Source organism: Halichoeres trimaculatus, unplaced genomic scaffold, assembly GCF_033239565.1.
Source record: "Halichoeres trimaculatus isolate MK-OKI-2021-1 unplaced genomic scaffold, fHalTri1.1 fHalTri1_scaffold_11, whole genome shotgun sequence".
NCBI classification, from domain to species: Eukaryota; Metazoa; Chordata; class Actinopteri; order Labriformes; family Labridae; genus Halichoeres; species Halichoeres trimaculatus.
This window is the reverse complement of record NW_027437189.1, coordinates 32,515,270-32,537,393: the sequence shown is the minus strand read 5'-3', so window position 1 is coordinate 32,537,393 and position 22,124 is coordinate 32,515,270. Positions and strand designations below refer to the sequence as shown.

The 22,124-nt window shown below is 41.0% G+C and overlaps 1 protein-coding gene across 2 annotated transcripts in view; it reads right to left on the bottom strand.

Annotated features, from left to right (window-relative positions):
• Positions 1-22,124, bottom strand: part of LOC141799254 (helicase ARIP4-like) — a 118,118-nt gene that overhangs the window by 57,624 nt on the left and 38,370 nt on the right. For both annotated transcript variants that reach the window (XM_074681450.1, XM_074681449.1), the window contains one exon: positions 18,285-18,443. In XM_074681450.1, the coding sequence (XP_074537551.1) occupies positions 18,285-18,399 (115 nt within the window). In that variant the 5' untranslated portion in view covers positions 18,400-18,443. The remainder of the gene's footprint in view (positions 1-18,284; positions 18,444-22,124) is intronic.

Below are 22,124 nucleotides of genomic sequence, written 5' to 3'. Positions count from 1 at the left end.
TTCTAAGTCTGTGGGTAGGCAGTGGAAAAAGACATATTAGAGCCTGTTGGCTAAAACTAGGCATACATTATGCAACTGTCGGCTCATTTTGAACTGTGCGTCTGTTTTTGGATTGGGCCAAATTTCAGCTCAATTGTGTTTCATGCTTTGTGTAGTGTATGTGGGGTAACGAGGAGAGATTAACACCTCATGACCTGCTCCCGATCACAAATCAGTTGTTCACATGAAAATCAAACATGTTTGAAATCCTGGACGCTCCTCGTGAAGGTATCACACAGGAGAAACAGTACCAGGAGCTGACTTGCCTCAACCTCTCGCACGCGCTATTTCTGAAGTGACGTCTTAAGTTAGAAGAAGTTGGTCTAAAGTTCAATTTAGCTGTCACTGTGTACCTTCTGTTCTTACTGAAGAATTGAGAGACTGTATTGCCAATGTCTACCCAGCCAATCCATTGTCTACACACATCTTTTTTTTCTGTCTCAATGCAGAGATGGATACAAGAGTCAAGCTCACAAACACCATAGAAGAAGAAAAAGATGGATACAGAGTCCCACACGTGGACGTATAGTATGCAAAAAAATGCACAAAACACGATGCAAAAATATATAACAATGACATACGAATGGAGAAAAAAGTCCCTTTATACACACTTTTGTCATGTTTTCACATTTTTGATCAAAGATTTTTTTCATTTTTCAGCAGCTATTGTATCACCTGTTCTCACGCTGTTCAGATGGTGAAATCCATGTTTTTTTCCAATCACCCGTTCTCCTGTTCTCATGTTCCACCAACCTAGTTATGATGTAAGTGTGCGGGTGGTGCGTCTTGTCGCTGATTAAACCACCAGGTGTCTGCAACATTCGTAGGAGGAAACATGTTTACATGTTTTTCTTCAGTCTGAACTTGAGAGAGTGAGTGTGTATGCTGCTTACCAACGCCTCCACACAGGCAGGGGAGCAACAGGCTAATTAACAGACTATTCCTCTCCTGCTCTCTGGACTTACAGTTCCTGTGTATGTGTGTGTTTGTGTACATATGTGTGTTATGAAAGACATGACTAAACCTAATGACGGCCTCTTTAAAGCTGCAGGGAGCCAACAACACACAGCACACACTCCTCATTCTGCGCATACACACCCATTAACACACACAGTTCTGACCCAGAACACACATCACTGTGCGGCTGAAGAGACGGGATTTATTCCTGGAGACTGGCCCCACCTCCCGAGTCCATTTCTCCATGTCACATTGTGATGAATAGCTTTGCTTTTCCTCTGACAGGTTTCCTGCTTTTATACGGGAAAGTAGGTGAGAGTACTTTGCATATTCAGTCTGAGGAGTTGGGGAGGGGTGGTGGAAGCGCTTTCTAGCAGCTTTGGCGGCACACTGGTGAGATGCACAGGTTCAGTGTTCATTCAGAGCAAGAAATAAGGCCTCAGTCAGTAAAGTCTGAGGAAATGAAAACAGCAGAGATCATTACACCAAAGGTGCCTGCCATTTCATGTTGTGTTATTGATAAAGTGCATTTCATCCTTTTTTTTTTTTTTTCCAACGTAACACCATCAAGGAATCAGGTTAACCTTCTTGGTAAGCCGGATGCCGATAGCTGTGTCAGCTACATAATATCGTGACCCCATAACGGCACGACACAGTGCACCCCACCAATAAAATCCAACGAAGAAGAATTATGTGACACAGTAAAACAGACGCCATGATGTGATTTCCATGTGGCTCTTTGTCACAAGCACATGAGGTCTGTTTGACTGTCAGATTGACTGTTTCCTGTTATGCTACTTTTTCTGCTTGCTAATTCACAGCTATTTGAGACATTTTTAAATAACACAATACAGTCAGTGTACCAATCACTGAGCTTGCTGTCTGTGTTGTTTTGACACTTTGTCATCAACGTGATTTGGCCTCTGCGTATGTACCCAGGCTACACAGACCTGTGATCAGGGCTTGACATTAACACGCACCAAATACAGGTGAATTTCAGCTGTGGCGGGAAACACCGCCGCTCCTACTAGCCCCTTTGGTGGGTGGTACTATTCTATTGTAGTTTTCTAAAACAGCATCTGAAATACTAAACCCATTGCTATATGAGACTATGACAATACAACTCCCATGAGCTCTGCCTGCACACAGTGTTTGCTTATTGGTCTATTTGCTAAGTCTTCTGCTGACAGGCGTTCTTTCATTTTCATCCTCCGTTTTGGACACCGTGACAGCTCCCGGAGTTTGATAACGTGATTTAAAAGTTCACTTGTGTAAACGGATTGTAAACAGACTCCAGGATTTAAGCCACAAACTAGCATCAAAACTCCCGTAACTTGTTAAAAGTAAAAACATTTATCAGATGGAGCTCATTTAAACTCGCACTGCACGGATCTCACTGACAACACCCACCGAGAGCAGGGGAGAGGAGGAGAAGAGGAGCGCACGGAGAGAAGAGAAAACGGTCACAGATATGAGGTATAAATTAATAATATTTAAAGCTCCTAATATACAAACATTTATCAAAGTTATATGTAAAAAGTTTACTCTGGAAACACTGTAAACAAACCAAATCGTTCTAAATAAATGTGACTTAGAGTCCAGTGTGACTTAAATCTGCTGTCTTCCTCTTCATGACACAATTTTTGACTGATACTTAAAAAAAATGCATGATTATACTGCAGTGACTTATAGTCTAGACAGTATGGTACTTAGTTTATTACTGAAAAATTACTGTTTTAAAAAGATATTTAAGCAGACAGTGTTTCTAGCTAGTTTTCAGCTAGATTGATCTGTGCCGAGTAGCTTTACTTAAAGGGCAACTCCGTTTTTTTGACACCTGGACCTTATTTATAGGTGTGTGCCTGCTCATATACTCACTCAGACAAACATCGTGCAGCTCGGAGTCTTTCATATGTTATTTAGATCCAGCCAGCCGCACTTAGCGGGGGCCACGGCAAGGGAGCTTCGGCACGGGACATAATCTCTGCAAAATCGCTCATTTTGGCTATATTTTTTCATCCATCGCCATCCATCGCTATCACAAACACACTCCTCTTCTGTTGCCATAGGCGAACACGGTCCACAAACGCACCACCAGTTTGCATTGAGTTGTGGACGTGCTCCTGTTTGATGTTCTCGAGCCAGCTCTTCGTCTCTCTCCCTCCTCATCCTTCTTTCATGGAGCTCCTCGCACGTGTACCCAGGCTCAAACCGGTAAGGACAACCATCAAACTCGAAGTCGTAGTGTGAAGACGGTAGACGAGCTGACTTTATAATTACACTGGCTATGGATGAAAAAATACAGCTGAAATGAGCGATTTTGCAGAGATTATGTCCCGTGCTGAAGCTCCCTTCCCGTGGCCCCCGCTAAGTGCGGCTAAAATCGGTTGGATCTAAATAACTTCTGAAGGACTCCGACCTGCAAGATGTTTGTCTGAGTGAGTATATGAGCAGGCACACACCTATAAATAAGGTCCAGGTGTCAAAAAACCGGAGTTGCCCTTAAAGGCAATCTGGGATCGGTGATCGGCCCATCCTTACATATAGAACTGATCTTATATAACTACAGGAAGGTCTGACGGTCAGCTATTGTTACTTTTTGCTCTGAGACCTAAAACTCAGGACACTTTGTTGGTTGTTTAAATTAAAAATAAAGATTTTATTGTTTCATAGGTATTATTCAATGATTTTTAATAAAATAAGATTGGAACATTGAAGGTATATGCTGTCAGTTATAAAACATGAAAAATAAAAAATAAAAATCGGTATCTGCAGGTCAGGCTTTTTAAAGATGGGTGATTGGCCAGAAAATTGTAATCGGTGCACCCCTAGTTTTTATTTTTTCAATTAATCTCCAGTCTTAACAACTTTTCCTTTTATTAATTTGTTTTGATAGTCTGCAAAATTTTATATTAAAGGAGCACAACCTTCCACACAACCATTTCAAAGCTTAATACCTGATAGTGACCTGTGGCATAAAACACTTATGTAGTCTTGATCTGAGTGTGCACAGGGGTCATTACATTAAAAAAAAAATGTAAATTTAGTTCAAGTAAACTTTAGCACGTCATTGTCAGCCTAATATGATCTGATATTTCCAAAACACTTGATAAAACATGCACATGATGTGAATTTCTAACAGCTGACATAAGCTGTCTTTTCATCTCTCAGGGCCTGAACACATAACTGTTTTTTATGATAAAAGTTTTATCATAAAAAGTGGATAAAACTCTCTTTAAACCTGTTTACCAACTACTCACTCAGTTGTTTTTTTTTCCCCTGTCTGTCTCTTTTTTTATGTGGAAAAGTTTCCTCTCCATTTCAGTCTTCATCTCTGTGAAGTGGTGTGTTTCCATTGCATCATCATGTGGAATTTTCCCTCCAAATGAGGAAAATAATGAGAACAGAGAAAACAAAAATTATAAAGATGCACACATGGTTTTCAGTCTCGGCACAACAACACAAGGCTCATCCAAAAATGTACATTTGACCTGGTCTGCTATAGTGCAGTCACTTTTCCAGAAGCAATGTCTTTGAGAGATATCTGCAAAAACACAGAAAATGCCTCATTCTGTAGGTGAATGCGTGATAAATGTGATGAAGTGGTCACTATGAAAAGAAAAATATTGAAAGCACCACATTTTGAGGAAAAAAAAGAGAATTTCTGAAGATGACTGAAGTACAAGAAATAAAACTGTGAAAACTGTGAAAAAGCTGACAACTGTTGATGCTGTTATTTCAGTCGCCTGAACTTCAACTGTACTTCTGTCTTCTTCCATTTTTACATTTTCCATAATCATAAACCTCCCACTCACTTCATAACGAGTCTCTATGTTCCTCTATCACAGGCCGGCTTTCTTCAACTGAAACATTAAACCTCCTGTGCCAGAAATGTACAACTCTCCATGTTTGAAATTCAGATACAAAAGGCGTGGATGAAGAGGGAAGGAGAGCGTGGAAAGCACATTTGTTCAAAAGTATTAATGTATGTAGAGACTGAAAACTTTCTCTGTACAAGATCAGAAATAACACAAGGAAGATGAACCATGAGAGGAAAACAGGAGATAATTTAGAAAATAGATGAGAGGGTAAAACTTGCTTGAAAGTGAGGAGGAAAACAGGGGGTGAGCCTGAAGGTGGAAACCATCACAGCTCTCAGGGGGGCAGAGTCCTGGTGACGGTTGTTATGGGAACCGCGCTGCAAACGGCGGGGATGGCAGGGGGTGATGACGTCACAGTAGCTAAATAGATTAGCTAAGTGAGAGAGGTAATATGTAAATGGATGTTTCTCTCCATCAGACCTTTCACTTCTCCCACCTCCTGCAGAGACGACGAGCTCTGAGAGCGTCGCCCGTTTGTGCCCAAAGTCTGAAGCTTCCGTCTTCGGCTGTATGTGACTAAAGTCCAGCAAACAGGTTAAAGATCAGACTGAGAGTTTCTGAGGCTGAGTCAGGGCAATGTGCATGTGACAAAGTGAGTTTTTGAAGGAAACTGGAGCAAACTAACAAGTGCTTAACCACACATTTTAAACCTAACCAACTCAATGGTGTCTATTTTGGCGGCAAAAGACAGAAAGTTCAAGAAAAACAAGGACGAACCAGCATGAAAGCTTTGTTCAGTTCACCTACAGCCCAAAAAACCCAGCTTAGGACTTAGAAACTGGTTTTGTAAGGTGCACACAGTGCTGCAAGTACAATCAAAAAATAATTTGTTAATATCATGAGGAGATCCGGGATAAGAAAGCACAGCAGTCATCACATTAAACGCCCTTAAATATCTTTTAATCTACGCAGAACAGCATAAAAACTAGTGACGGGCTGAGCAAAGAGTCTTTCCCAGCTCTGCAGATGATGAGCAGATATCAGCCTTAGAAATAATAAGTATGCTGCCTTTTATTTTTTTCCAAAGTAAGACTTTTACACCACAGCTGTCCTCCACAAAGGGGACACTTAGTAACAGAATGAATCAAGGCTTCAACATTTACACTGCCTGGCCAAAAAAAAAGTTGCTACTTAACAAAATGGTCACACACTTTAATATTTGGTGGGACTGCCTTTAGCTTTGATTACGTCATACAGTCACTGTGGCATTGTTCCCATAAGCTTCTGCAATGTCACAAGATTCATTTCCATCCAGTGTTGCATTAATTTTTCACCAAGGTCTTCATTGATGATGGTAGAGTCTGACCACTGTCAGTCAGCAATCAGTGACACGAACCAGAAAAAAGGCTTCAGTTTCATAGGGGGCATAAAGATTGGACTCTGGAGCAATTGAAGAAGGTCATGTGGTCTGATGAGTCCAGATTGACCCTGTTCCAGAGTGATGAGCCATCAGGGTAAGAAGAGAGGCAGATGAAGTGATCACCCATCATGTTTAGTGTATACTCTCCAAGCCTGTAGGGGCAGTGCTATGATCTGGGGTTGCTGCAGTTGGTCAGGTCTAGGTTCAGCAACAGTCTGTGCTCAAAGAATGAGGTCAGCTGACCACCTGAATATACTAAATGACCAGGTTATTCCATCAATGGATTTTTTTCTTCCCTGATGGCTCGGCCATATTTCAAGATGACAACGCCAGGATTCATCCTGCTCAGATTGTGAAAGAGTGGTTCAGGGAGCATGAGACATCATTTTCACACATGGATTGACCCCCACAGAGTCCAAACCTTAACCCCATTGAGAATCTTTGGGATGTGCTGGAGAAGGCTTTGCTCTGTGGTCAAAATCTACCATCATCAATGAAGATCTTGGTAAACATTAATGAAACACTGGATGGAAATAAATCTGGTGACATTGCAGAAGCTTATCTAAACAACGCCACAGCGAATGTGTGCTGTAATCAAAGCTAAAGGTGGTCTAACCAAATATTAGAGCGTGTGAACTTTTTTTTTTTGGTCATTTGGGCCACAAAATGTATTTTATCTTCAGAATAAAGACAAAAAAAGTATAAAATTCAAAACATTCTAAAATTCTAGTAAATATTTATCTAAACAAGAGTTTGTTTGGTTTTTTTTAAAAATAAAATTGTACTTGTAAGGTCTTAGTTTGTTTTATTTCTAGAAAACTTTGAAAAAATAACAAGTGAAATATTTGTTACTTTGATAAATTGGCTAAATTTATGAAATTTTTATAAATTGCAAAATAAAAAAAAAATCAAAAGTTTGCAAATTAAAAAAGAGGATTTTTTTTTAAAAATGCCAAAATTGCAAAACTTCCAAAAAATTTTGAAATGCTAAATTTGCAAAAAAACAAGAATAGTAATTTATAAAATCTGTTAAATTTTATAAAAATTGAGATATACTCTAAAAATTGGAAAATTTTCATAACAAAGGAATTTAAACAATTTGCAAAAATTTCCAAAATCTGTTTAACTTGAAAAAAAATAGAAATACTTTAAAAATTGCAAAACTTCATAACAAAGGAATTTAAACAATTTGCAAAAATTTGCAGGAATTAAAAAAAAATGCAAAAGTCTAAAAAAATGTGGAAGCTTTATTGCAAGAGGTGATGCATATTAAGTTCAAAAAAATGTTAACCAAGGATTTTATTTGCTGTCAATGTCATTAATCATCAATACCCTCTGTAAGAAAAATGAAATTCTTTTTTTCAATATTATATTTTTTGAAGCTAGAAGGAGCCACTGGAAAGGAGTCAAAGAGCCGCATGAGGCTCCAGAGCCACAGGTTGAAGACCCTTGAGGGACTGTAGAATAGAGAAATAAAGTTTCTTTTAATATTTGGGATCAATAGAAAGTTGTCAAGGGAGCTCCTGGTGTATTTATCATCAAGAAACCTGCAAGAGTTAAATACAAAGTTTCCCATCTGTAAATATGCAAAAAATCTATAGAGGATAATCCAAATTTGAGTTTGAGCTGCTGGAAGGCCATAAGTTCCTCTGCAGCAAACAAGAATCCTGTTGTTTAAACCCCTTTGTCAAACTATTTTTGAAATACACATTTTCCCTGTCCTGATAAAAAAACCTTATTATTAGTTATAGGTTGGAGAGAAGATGTAGAATTGTTACGTTCAATTGATTTAGAAACATTATACCAAGTCTCCCTGTTTGATACTGATTCCTTCATGTGGTTACAGCACAAGCAGCTCCATCCTTTGCTCTCACTGAGCTTTCTACCCTCGGGGCATCAAACTGGCAACCTTACAGCCCCAAACCTACTTGTGTAGCCTTTTGGCTTCTGCCAACCTGCTCCCTACACTGGGTCAGTTATACAAAGTGTTGCACAACGATGGTGGTAAAAATGTTTCATAAGCCTGATCCCTGAGTAGAAAGGTACAAAGACCTGAACCTCTTTTGTTTGATGACTAATGGCTGGAAATTATCTCTCCTCTCTCAGACTTTCACTTTGAGAGCTTACACACCGTATAAGAAGCATCAGAGCTATTAAACATCTGACGCTGTAATTAGGACAACATGTACAGAGTAAGCATGTGTGTTTGTGTGTGTGTGAGAAAGAATGGGAGTGTGTCACGAGAAGCAGGAGGTGTGTTTGCTTAACAGAGAAAACGGTGATTGTGTGTGTATGTGTGTTCAGTGTGTGTATGTATGAGTTCTTCACAGGTTCACAGGTTCCTGCTGCCTCCGACCGAGCATAACATGCAATCTGCTTCTCTGAGGAGTTATCCAACTGACTCACAGCGCTGAGGAGGAGACACAGCTCTCTATAGGCTCCATAGGCTCTCAGAGTTTGATGAGATGGGCCTCTAATCATCTGTGATGTGACACAAAGTGCTACTTCATCCGAAAAAGATTTATGGGCTCATATGTAGGGAAGAAAAAAATGAAAAACTACAACATTAAAATTCACTCCTACCACGCACCCACCACAAAACCCCTCTCTCCTCGTGGACTGACACTTCAAGAGGCACCGGTTGGAGAGCTGCTCCAATCTTATCTTGAACATCTTATCATTGTGACATCAAATTACATGGAGCCTGGAAAACTGAATTAGACAAAAGCTACTCGTGTTAAAAGAGAAGATAAGCGTTCAGCGACAAACCCACTCCACGAACCCCTCAGCTGAAAAGTTGAGTCGCCCACATCCCGGTCCTTCAAAGCTTGAAAACAATAGCATGAAAAAACGTGAACAAGTTTGATTCAATCTATAAAAAAGCCACCCCTATAGAACAGTTCAGTCATTTTTTAAATCAGTTTAACGGTGGCTGGTTGGTGTCAGCCGATCTGCAAAAGCAACAACATAAATGCTAAAGCTACAGCACAACAGAAGTTAAGAGGTCAGTTTTCCTGACATACTCAGAAAAGTTGTGAAAGTAAGTGAATAATTGATTTCTCTTTTTACCTTGAGCTTTGATGAATATAGCTTTAATGCTAACACTATTGATCCATAGAGCCAGATATAGCATGACGTATTTTCCAGTAAGGGGCTGATCGATATTTATATGCAAATGGGGCTGGTCCAAAACAGGGGGGAGTCATAGGGTTTTTATTTTGGCTTCAGGGGGGGTCATGCAACTTTTATTTTTTAAGTTTTGTATGCTTTTTTGTTTGTTTTCCATTTGTATTTTACTCAGAGGTTTTGTTTTATACTCCCCTATATAAAGTTACCCTGCATGGTCCACATTGATATTTCCCCATAGACTGTATTTCCCACTTGTGCACATGTCACCTTCATAGTGGCACGTTTATCCTCACGTCACCAGGCTTGAATGAAAACAGTGGCCAATGGACATGCTCTCTCACCCAGAACCCCTGGTTTAATGCAATGGTTTAATCCGGGGTGATCTGATTGGTCGAAAAGTACAATGTGGGTCGTACCAAAGAATGACAAGATGGCGCGAGCCTGTAGAAACAAGTTTGGAGGAGCAGAACTGTATTTTGTTGCTCATATGACATTGCAGCTATTACCTGTATGTTAAATGCTGAATGGCTCTTTAAAGGACCGCTTTGGAATACTACAAGAGGACACAGAATGGATTTTAGCAGCTGGTTTAAAACACAACACTGTTCTACAGCTGGGAAGGGAGGACAGAAAAAAACTCACACCTGACAGTTGATAGTGACAGCTTTTATACTCACAGCTGTTTATTTAAAAAAAAAAATATATATATATATATATATATAGCCCCCAGTCTGTCTTTATTTTGCAGTGTCTGAATCAAATGGAAGACGTTTCCAGATTTAGTTTCACAGTAACTTTGTGAACTCAATACTGACCCCACCTGGCAGAGTAAGCTTTTATATAGAAACACTGGCAAAGTCAAATACGGTGCTATTTATTGATGGAAATTGTCATCATTATTGCTCTTTACTGCTGGTGTGATTATATACAAAAATGTTGTATATGGTTGGGAGGGGGGGTCATACATGTTTCTCCAATCCCTCAGGGGGGGCCATAACGTTTTTTTTTTTTCGTTTCGCTTGGGGGGTGGGGGGGTGTAAGGAAAAAATAAAATCTTAATCACGTCCCAACTATACCCCGGTCCTATTTAAGTAATGATCAGCCCCTAAATAAAAAAATGATATAGTACTATGAAGGATATTAAAAGGTGTGACCTCCACAAAACTTTATTTCTCATAGATGAAGTTAAAAAGATAATCATTTCATTACTTTAACAAATTTTCTGTGTCCACTGGGATGACTAACCTCTTTTAACTTCTGTTGTGGCTGTTCTTGCGCTGTGTTGTGGCTTTTGCAAATAATCTGACACCCACCGGCCACAAATTTGACAAGCAAACTAACAGAGTGTTCAGGGACAGTTTTTGTCAGTTACATGTCTCAACAAAGGTAAAACCTTTTTTAAATCGTACAGATCTGGAAAAAAACATTCATGCTTTTTTGTATGTCGTCACTCAGCAGTCTTCAGCTGGCTCAGAATGCTGCTGCTGCACGCTTTTTAACCAGTACTTGACATTGTAAACACATCACCCCAGATTATTTTGCCCTTCACTGGCTTCCTGTTTCTTTTTGATTTGATTATAAAATTTCACTTTTTGTTTTTGAAGCCATTAATGGCCTTGCCCCTCCCTATCTGTCTTTTTCTCTTTTCTCAGCTCTTGCTGACAGTCCTCAGGGCAAGGACTGAACACTGGGGTGATCGGGCCTTCTCGGGCACTGGGACCAGAATGTGGAATAAGCTGCCCCCTGACTTTGTTTTTTTTAAATTCAGGCTTAAAACCTACATATTCAGACTGGCTTTGAACACACAGTAACAGGGTGAGAAATTTTAGCCACTATAATTGTGTTGTATTGTTGTTATATTGAATTTGAGTAGTTTTGTTCTGATTAGGGCTGAACAACTCATCGAAAACCAAGACCGAAATTTAATAGAATGTTATTTTCATATCGCAAAGGCTGCAATAAAAAAAAAGGTTTCATGTGCACAGGCCTGGAGGAAATATTGTAACTTGTACTTGTTCTTCCTAAACTTGCAAAGTCAATATGCTGTTTTTTTCTTGCAAAAAAGCTGTGAGCTACAGAGATCCACTTTGGTCACCTTGTGTGTTGTAAAGGGCTCTACAAATAAAAGGTGATTAATTGATTAAACCTCTTCTTCTTTTTAAACAAAGCAGGATATTCACCTGTCCAGACACAAAGAGCATTTATGTGTAATTGTGTAAGTGTCATTTTCTAAAACTGAGCTGATTTAATGGTAAATCACAGTTTTTCTCTCTCTAACGATGCACACTAACTATCCACGCCATAGCAAGAGGGTGCCTCTCTTTAATGACACACACTGAGGATTTGTGGGGCACGGTCTGTCAGGGGTCTGCCGCTGTGCCACTTTCATTCTGAGGGACCGTTCCCACAACAACGGTTTGAGGGTGAAACACAAAAGTTTTGTTGCTTTTCAGCCTCGCGTTTACATGGAAATGGCGTTTCAGCCGACCTAAAACGCAAAATTTTGAAAACAGCCTCCAGAGTGGGATTTTTCTGACACGCTGCCGACACCGTTGCAGTGTAAACAGTAAGCTGGTGTTTTCAGTGGAAACGCTGACGTCACGCTTCGCTCCGCGTAAGCGCATACAACAGCACCACTTTTGCACTTGGTATACGCCAAAACACCAGATGATTGGCTCAACTCTACTTCAGTGGAGATCTCCCAAAAGCGGCTTCTGGACAAGGCAGTTATAGCGCCAACCACAGGCCTGGCATGCTTACTACAGCGTTTTCCGTCCCTTGGCTTTTCTGTTTAGATGCAGATTTTTTTCACTGTGTTTCAGCGTTTTCAGATGAAACTTTGTTGTGTAAACGGGGCCTGAGTTTGGCTTGCAAGCTGCATCTCTGTGAAAAAGCTTGGAGGGGCTAAGTTCAGTGAGAATCAAGAAAAGAGGTGGAGGGTGGAAAAAAAAGGATCCCTGTGACATACGAGAAGAAGGTGAGGCCGGGAGAGGAGGGATGTTTTTTTCTCTGAATGCAAGAGAGACAGAAAAGGACTGAGGAGGCATTTGCTTCTTCAGTTTCACCTGCACTCACAGTAGGTGAGGGTCTGGGATCCGACCATAACACCTTACACTTAGAATATTTAACAAACTTTTCTTTTCTTTCTTTTAGTCTATGTTGTACACCAGTCTTCTTCAGTACACATTCTTCTTGTGTGTCACTGGTCCCTAATTTTTTTAAACCTCCATCACTTTGCTTCCTAATTTTCCGTGCACCCTCAGCTCTAGTAAATTGTAACCTAACCGTTTTTGTTACTCTGAGTGAAGAGGGAACGTTGGCCCTGCTGCCCATTGGAGCATGTGCCTGGTGCAGCAGCTTCCTGTGCACTTCATGGTTAAAGCACGTCAGCAGCTCACCAGTATGACAGTATTCAGCAGTTCAAAATAATACAGACCGTAAACTGGTCAGCTGCACAGCTCTACGAAACAGCATGATGCTGTTTGGTGGGTGGGGCTTAGCTTGAGGCAAAACAGTTCTCTAAACAGCAATTTAACAGGGTTGGCTAGAAAGTGTTTTTGGCTTCTCATGAACACACGGGCTGCTCGGTGGCACAACGGTTAGCGCTGCAGCCTCACACAGGTCACTGGTTCGATTCCCAGCTTGGCCGTTGGGCCTTCCTGTGTGGAGTTTGTATGTTTCCCCCGTGCATGCGTGGGTTCTCACCAGGTCCTCCAGCTTCCTCCCACAGTCCAAAAACATGCTAACCAGGTTAATTGAGCACTCTAAATTGTCCGTAGGTGTGAGTGTGTGAGTGTGAATGGTTGTCTATGTGTCAGCCCTGTGATTGACTGGCGACCAGTCAGGGGAAGGGATGGGTACCAAATTAGGTACTTTCATAGGTACCGGCCGAATTCTGTCAAAAGTACCGGGTATCAATTCATGTAAAACCAAAAGGTACCATGTTTAGGTACCTAAATACATCCTTGTTACTGCGAGGGAGTGGAAGAGAACATGATTTTCCATGCTAGACATGAACACAGCATTACAAGGTTATATATTGAAGAATAAATATGTTAAAGTGAAAAAAATAAATATTTTATTATTAAACAAATTCATATTTTTTTACCACATAAACACAAAAAAGTACCGAAACTTGGTACTGTTGAGTACCGGTACCGATTGCCAGGTACCGGGCATCAGTACCGCATCGTTTCAAATGTGAAAGGTACCCATCCCTAGTCAGGGGTGTACCTGGACTGGTCGGAACAAATTTAAAAAAATGTCAATGGTACTAGAAACATTTACTATAAAATGTGCTTGAAACTAGAATGGTGCCTTAAACTTTTCTCTTGTTCCACAGGCTGATTTTTTTTTACTCATTACAAGAAATTCAGACCTCATTTTTGTCTTTTAATAACTTGAAATCAGACATTTGTCTGGACTGGCCAGGTGAATGTGGCTCATATTCTATCTAAAAAGAAAGTTTCGACTGAAAATAAGACAAAAACGCTTGATAAGATTTCAGTTTTTGCAGTGACCATGTTGCTCTGCTCTGGTTTGCATTTGCTTTAAATATTATAAAGTGGTAAAAGTTTAACAAAAACAAAACACAGCTTTTAACAAGTTGGACAGGTGCAGTCATTTTTAAAAACCTGTATGCTATGTCCCATAATTTCTGTCTCAGATAGAAACAAACATGCTGCACATGTGGAGTTGGAAGCCCTCAAACTGACCTTTGAAGAGAAGGAGGCCAAACAACTGCAATGTCTAAAACATTGTTGGAAAAACCTTAGAAGAAATGAAGCAGAAAACATGGGAAAAAAGACAGTGAAAAGCAAATTCAACATCCAGCAGAAACTGATTTTGTCCCTCTCTGTCTTCTTATTAAGCTGACATTCCTCCTTGAAAAGCTGTGCTTCTTTTTTTACTGGAATCTTTTGTAAAAGCACTTAACATGCTGTTTGGGTTCACAAGGTGCCTGGTGATCTTTTTGAGTGTGTGATCTTTTTGCTTCTCTCACTCTAAAATGTGGTTAAAGTCATCCAACGACTGACGCCATCTAAGTTATCCAACCAAAGTTTAAATCTCACCTCCCACACACAAAAAGACAGTGCTGAAGACAAGTCTCCCCCCCACACACACACAGACGACTCAGCATCTAATAGAACCAATAGATGATTCACCGGGTTACGTAACACGCGCTGGCAACAGAAGAAATAAGAGGAGAGGAGGAGACCGGAGAGTTCAGAGGAGTTTGCCTCCTTTGGGAGGACAGAAGGCCAAAGGCTGATGAGGAGAGCTCGTCTGGGCACATATGTGGACAGAGAAACGCTGGTTCAGTTGTTCCAAAAGCTCCATTCTTTAAAAGAATGAGAGCAATATCAGGTGTTGGGGTCATGGGAAAATAGAGGGCATGGACTTAGTAGGAGGAAGAAGTACACAATAAATTCAAAGGTGGTACCCAGAGCTGGATACCATGTTTTATTTGTTAGCGCTTTTTCATTTTCTAAAACGTTTAACATCTGTATTCTCACTTGGTTTGGTCTACTGCTAGCTGCAGTTTCCATAGAAGTGAGGCAGTTTAACAACTCTGCAGCGGCAAAGCCCCTGGGGTGAACAAGATCCGTCCTGAGTTCCTCAAGGCTCTGGATGTTGTGGGGCTGTCTTGGCTGACACGTCTCTGCAACATTGCATGGACATAGGGGACGGTGTCTCTGGATTGGCAGACTGGGGTGGTGGTTCCCCTTTTTAATAAGGGGGACCAGAGGGTGTGTTCCTACTACAGGGGGATCACACTCCTCAGCCCCCCTGGTAAGGTTTACTCCAGGGTGCTGGAGAGGAGAGTCCAACGGTTGGTCAAACCTCGGATTCAAGAGGAGCAATGTGGTTTTCGTTCTGGCCGTGGAACACTGGACCAGCTCTATACCCTTGCTAGAGGGCGCATGGGAGTTTGCCCAACCAGTCCACATGTGCTTTGTGGACTTGGAGAAGGCTTTCGACTGTGTACCCTGAGGTGTCTTGTAGTGTGTGATTCGTAAATATGGAGTCGATTGTTCCAGGCTGTTCAATCTCTGTATTCCCGGAGTGAGAGCTTGGTCCATGTTGCCAGCAGTAAGTCAAACTCGTTCCCAGTCAGGGTTGGACTCGACCAGGGCTGCCCTTTGTCACTGATTCTGTTCATTACTTTTATGGACAGGATTTCTAGGCGCAGTCAAGTGGTGGAGGGAGTCCTCAGGATCCCATCTCTGCTTTTTGCATAAGATGTGGTCCTGTTGGCCTCATCGAACACTGACCTCCAGCTCGCACTGGGCAGTTTGCAGCCGGGATGAAGATCAGCACCTCTAAGTCTGAGGCCATGGTTCTCAGACTGCCCACTCCAGGTTGGGAGAGAGTCTTTGCCCATAGTAGAGGAGTTCAAGTATCTTGGGGTCTTGTTCACGAGTGAGGGGAAAATGGAGCGAGAGATTGACAGATGGATCGGGGTAGTGTCAGCAGTGATGCGGACTCTATACCGGTCTGTCGTGGTGAAGAGAGACCAGAGCCAGAAGCCAAGGCTCTCAATTTATCGGTCAATCTTCATTCCAACCCTCACCTATGGCCACGAGCTGTGGGGTAGCTACCGAAAGGACAAGATCACGGATACAAGCGGCTGAAATGAGCTTCCTCTGCAGGGTGTCTGGACTCAGCCTTAGGGATAGGGTTTGTAGCTCAGAGATCCGGGGGACGCTCGGAGTAGAGCTGCTGCTCCTCCACATCAAGAGGAGCCAGATGAGGTGGTTCGGGCATCAGGTGAGGATGCCTCTTTGATGCCTCCCTTGGGGGGTGTTTCAGGCATGTCCAACTGGGAGGAGACCCCGGGGTAGACCCAGGGAATGGTGGAGAGATTATATCTCTCGACTGGCCTGAGAATGCCTTGGTATCCCTACAGAGGAGCTGGTGTAATTGGCCGGGGACAGGGGTCATTGGTCTTCGCTGATGCCACTGCTGCCCCCGCAACCCAGACCCGGTTTTAAAAATGGACATTTACAGTTTACGGTTTCTTTTAGCAGAAGCTTTTGTCCAAAGTGACTTAAAACACAAGCAAAAATTTAAACAGAAGGAAAACCTAGTTAGTGCAACAACAGTGCTACTAGTTATTCGGCTGCAGGTGCTGCTATTAAGTGCAGGATTTTTTTTATAAATATTCTTTTTAATGACAATGCTGGGGTCCATACTTTATGTGTGCAGATTTTCAAACTGCTACATTACATGTGTACATGTACATCTGTCTGCATACTGCTCGAAACAGTCCAGTCTTAAAAAGAATCACAAGATCTTCAAAAGACTGAAATAATGAAGCCAATCACATCAGGATCTTGATTCATGACACTCAGAGCAGCTGGCCTCAAACACCAAGGTCTGCCCAGTAACACTGACCCTGACAGGCCTCCACAGGGTCAGCCAATCAGAAGGAAGGGGGTCTGTGGAGCAGGAAGCCTTCAAGGGACGGCAGATAAAACCAAGTGTTTTAGCCAGATGCTGTAATAAAGGTTTTCTAAAACAAAGTTTTAGGAAAAAACATTTGCTGTAAATCGCATGGAGCTACTTCACGAGGTGGACAGTTTAAAGCCTACAAAGCCATCAAATACGTCAACACCACACACATGTTGGCCCTTATCCAGATTAGAGCAGGCTAGCCACATTTTTTTGCTGGCATCATCACAAACCAACAGTTTCGGCTGTGTTGTTTTGGTGATTTAAGTCTTTTATGTTGAATAAATGAAGATGCACTTTTGGGCCATTTTCGGCTAAAAATTTGACTGAATTTTCTATGCATCACAGCTATTCTATTTCTACCTTTTATCTTATTTTATTTCATTTTATTCATTTTTGAAAATTCTTTTTTTACCTTAAGATTGGTTGACCAGCCATTTAGATATCTGAACAACTAGAAAATTAGCTGTTTTGGGACATCCTTCTTTTGGTCAGTGTTTATTCTGGGCACTTGACCTTTAACGCTCAGTTTGCTTCAGTGGGGCAACTGGAATGCTGTGTCAGCTCTCTGAATATAGAAGAATATAACTCATCACTTTTGTCTTTCTTTGCCATCTGTGATAAGCCTGGCCTGCATATAGCGTTGCATTAATTCCACATCTTCCTGCGTCACTCTTACAACTGCACCACAGACTAACCCTTTCTAATCAAGCTGCAGGATTTCTTGTCTCTGCCTCTGCTTCCCCAGCGCTGTTGATGCTCTGTACTCTGTGCTCAAACTTTCAGCCCAATCATCTTCCAAGAATCCACATTTGGGCTCCAGTAATGGGGGTTTATAATTTTATGTCATCAGGCTGGGAGATAAGCCACAAACAAACTGTGACGCAGCTGATATTAAGTCTTGATCCAACACAGAAAGTGGACTGACTAACATCTCGTCTTGTTGGTAAATTTGCTGACACATCCGGTGACACCCGAGGTAAGAAATCAGGTTTTGGGTTATATGTGTATGCTTTTGAAGTCTTCTAACAGCTGTGCTGAGGTGAGAGGAGTAAAGGAAGTGGAGTTATGCTGACAGGCTTGGTCAAAATTGGCTGAGTGCAGGTTTTATGCTCTGCTTGGTGAAAGGTGTGTCGCTCATATCATCTGCTTTATGTAGCTCATGTCTGAGTCTGCGTGTGTCCAGCTGAATGTTTGGTTTGGCTGCAAACAACTTTCCATTAAGGGACCATAAACTTCACTTTTTGAATTCACGCTGGAAAAAGATCAGAGGCTTGAAGCTGCAGAATATATTTGGAAATAATCATAAATTAGCAGTCATCGCTCTGACTCATCAGGGACTCACTGAGTGGAAAATAGTCCCACTCTCCTTCTTTTATTTTCTGAATGTGATGGTAACTATATCTGGACTTTGTGGGATCAAACTAAAAATAACAGGATCACATTATTCCATTTTGACTCACCAGGCACCTCCTCGTCTTCATCATCTCCATCGTTGTAGTCTTCATCTTCGTCAGAGATGTAGAAAACCTCCGTCTCCTTCCTCCTCTTCAGACAAACGTCCTCGACATCAGACATCCTGACCTGCAGGCTGCTGTTACCTCTGCATGGCCAAACTACACCTGAAACAAAGAGGACAGCGCTGAATCAGAGAAAGACAAATAAAACCAAGACTGTTTTCGATGATTTATCTCTGACATTGATTTCCCAGCAGAGACGGTAGGAAATGTTGTGAGAACAGGAAAGGCAGCTGAAGTAGGGAAAGTTTGCTCTATTTGTAGAGCCTCACCCTAAGGTTCTCCACGTACACTCATGTAAACCTGAAAAATAGACCCTTTGTTGTGTTGGGATGTGCTGTTCTGAAATAATGTTCTCTGTCCAGTTGGAGAAAAAAAAGATTCTATAAAAAGACACAACAGATTCCGAGACCGTCTTTTCTGCTTGATTGCTTGATTACACGCTCATCCCAACTTTTTAGTCAAAATGAATCTAATAAAGATTTCATTGAAAAAAATAACAGTCAATAAATTCCCATCCTCAGGGTCTTCTTTCTTTTTGTATAACCCTTTATGCAAGCTTCAAAGTGAAGTTATCTTGTTAATAAAGTAAATTTTATCCCCAGTTTTATTTATTTATTTTTTTGTCTCAATAAAATTGTGCTGAAAGTTGTGACATCTTTGACCGGGAAGCTAAGCCACATGCAGCAGCTAAGACAGAGAAGGTGGATTGTGGAAGGAGCTTTTATCCCGTCCTTTTTGTTTCTAACTGTCGGTCAGCAGGCAAACACGGTAATCATTGTCTAATGTTGTGTTTATGTACTTAGAAGATAAGAGTAAAGCCTGGCTCACACTACAGGATTTTAAAAATCTTAAAAGATTCTGAAATCGGGCTGTATCTCACATAAAGAGAATCTTCACAGATCATCTTCTCTTAAATCTTAAGCACGCACTAACTACAAGATTTGAAAATACTGACCAGCACACACTACAGGATTTCACCAAGATTATTTGACCAGAGAGAGTGATGCACCACATGTGCTCAGTTGTTTGATCTGAGGTTTTTAGTGCACTGGTGGGACAGGAGGAGAGAGAAGCGGAGCTGTCTGCAGCGGTGCCTTTCATCCATTACGCACACGCAGAGGGACAGAGGTGAAACTGTTGCTGTATCAGCCAATAATGGCATGATCTCACACCAATCACTGATAAAACAACAGTTTGCTACTGTATGAAAATAGCGTGGTTATGTGTTATCTTTAAAGGCATTATTGAGCTGGCTCGAATGGGCCAGTGGAGCGCGCAGTCAGCTGACCTGGAGCCTTTCAGTTTCACTTTGAGCCTGCGTTTGTTCTCTGCCGTCCGGTCTCTGGAGCTCTTTCTGATTGTCTGTTGTCATCCTCAGTGAGAATGAATGTTGCAATCATCCAGATAAATATCAAACAGGTTTGAAAATTATCGGGGCAGCTCCGACGAGTCTGTGAGATGATCGTGGGGCTAAAGATTCATTTGTCAAGCGCTCACACTAGAAGATAATCTTGCCCGAACATCGGGGCCGATTTTAGTCCCCGACCAGATTTCTTCCCCGATTGTCGGGAGGACCGAATCTGGGTTAAATCAGGGTGAGAATCCTGTAGTGTGAGCCAGGCTTCAGTCATGAAATATGTTCTGGATCTGTGTGGATGTGATGATTTTTTATTGTTCCAGTTTTCACGGTGTCTTCATGTCGCTACTTCTGTGAAGATTAAAGATTTGTGGACATCAGTACAAATCGTGAAGTTTTACTGACTGGCAGTTATAAACCGTATGTGTTACAATCCACAGCCCCTTTAATGACGGAGGAGCAGGATGATAGAAAAGATAATAAATTTTAAAAAAGATTTGTACGGTAAAGTTGTAGTTAAATTGGAATTAAGACGTAGAACTTTGAGATGGAAGCTGTTTTATGAGGTAAAGTTGTATTATATGAAAATGGTGTCATGACTTACATGAGAAAAACAGAATTTTCGACCACGGTTAGCCTGCATGCTATTTTGAAGTGATTAAACGAACGATTGAAAATCTTGTGAAGTCAAACTTAGAGGGAGCCTGAGGACTATCTATTTAAAGTGGACTGCGGCAACACTTTCGGACTGGAGTTGAGCACACTATCGTGATGATATGACTCTTAACAAGGTGTGTGTTTGATTTGGAAATGTATGAAGTTCTTGTTTTTAACACTACTTTTCATCACTTAGGACAACTTTTCACTGAGTTACAATGTGACGAGATAAGGTTATATCAACAGTTACATAGCTCTGTTGTTTGAAACTTGACAACTTGTCAGTTTGTACCGTATTGTAGTAGCTGGCTATATTCAGTGCTATTGTCAGCCTACATGTCAGTAATGTGTAACGTTAGTGAATCCTGGTTATGTCCTGCCAGTCATCTACCAATCAGAGCTAACGTAACCTCACTCTTCATTTTATTGATAGACTCAAGTTTGAACAGACCACTGCAGAATAACTGCTGACTGTGGGTTGGAATCAACATTATCACAAACAGTTTCACCCCTGTGTTAGCGTTTAGCTCATGTTTTAGCCTTTAGCCTGTGTTTTACTCTCTTGTTGAGCTTTCTTCTGCTCTTGTGTCCTTTTTTGTATAACATATAGCATTTGGGAATAACCTATATTCGTGCTATATAATCTCATTTTAAAGTGTGGATTACAATCAGGCATATATCTAGAAGAGAGACTTTTTCAAGATCACTTATACCCCTTTTTCACCTAACTGGTGCTGGTGCTAATTCCAGGCCAGTGCCTGACTGGGTCGGGGCTACAGTGACCAACAACCAGAGCGAAAAACTAGAGTCCGACCGATATGGGATTTTTGGGGCCGATGCCAATATCGATACTGGGGGCAAAATGAAGCTGATATCCGATATATCGACTGATATCCAATATATCGGCTGATGTATAATAAATTAGTTGATATACACAGGATATATACTGTATATGAACACAAATTATTACTAGCTGTTGAAAAGTTAATCTTCCATTTAATTCATGGGGCTAAACTAGATTTTAAGTAACCATGTAGCTACTTTCAAAACATGCAATAAATACAATTACAACAAAATACATTGAAACATTTTCAAAAAATATTTCAACCAAAACAATAACTGGGGAATTTATAAACTTAGGTTAATCCTGCATGGCGTTATGAAGTGAGACGCTGTGTAGTAGCCTTATATTAATTAACACACAGGAGCAGGAGCGAAAGAATCTCTGCAGAGCAATTTTTTTTAATAATTAATAATAATCAATAATTTAATAATAATTTTTTTTTAATTTTTTAATTGGATACATTTTGGCCGATATTGATTAATCGGTGACAGGCTATAATTGGCCCGATTAATCGGTCGGGCTCTACGAAAAACAGTCATTGTTGAAAAGGAAAGTTGCTGAGCGATTCGTCCATTGTTTTGTTAGTTTCCTCATTCATGATTTAAGATGTAGACAAAATTATAATGCCTTTCCTCTCTTATAGATCAGGTCTATACCTTATTATTTTATTAAACAGACTAAACTGTCTCATGTTACTTATCATTCTTAAAAAGGCTGTGTGAGTCGTCTGTTGTTTTGTTGGCGTTTACTCATTCAGAACTTTAACTGGAGAAGAAATTCAGGCAGTAATGCCTTGTCTCTTTTGGATCAGGTCTGTATCTTATTATTTTATCAAACAGACTAAACAGCCTGATGGTATTCATCTTATTTACAAGACAGGGTGTCACTTTTGCCTCATGTCCGTGCGTTCACATTTCTCCCCTGC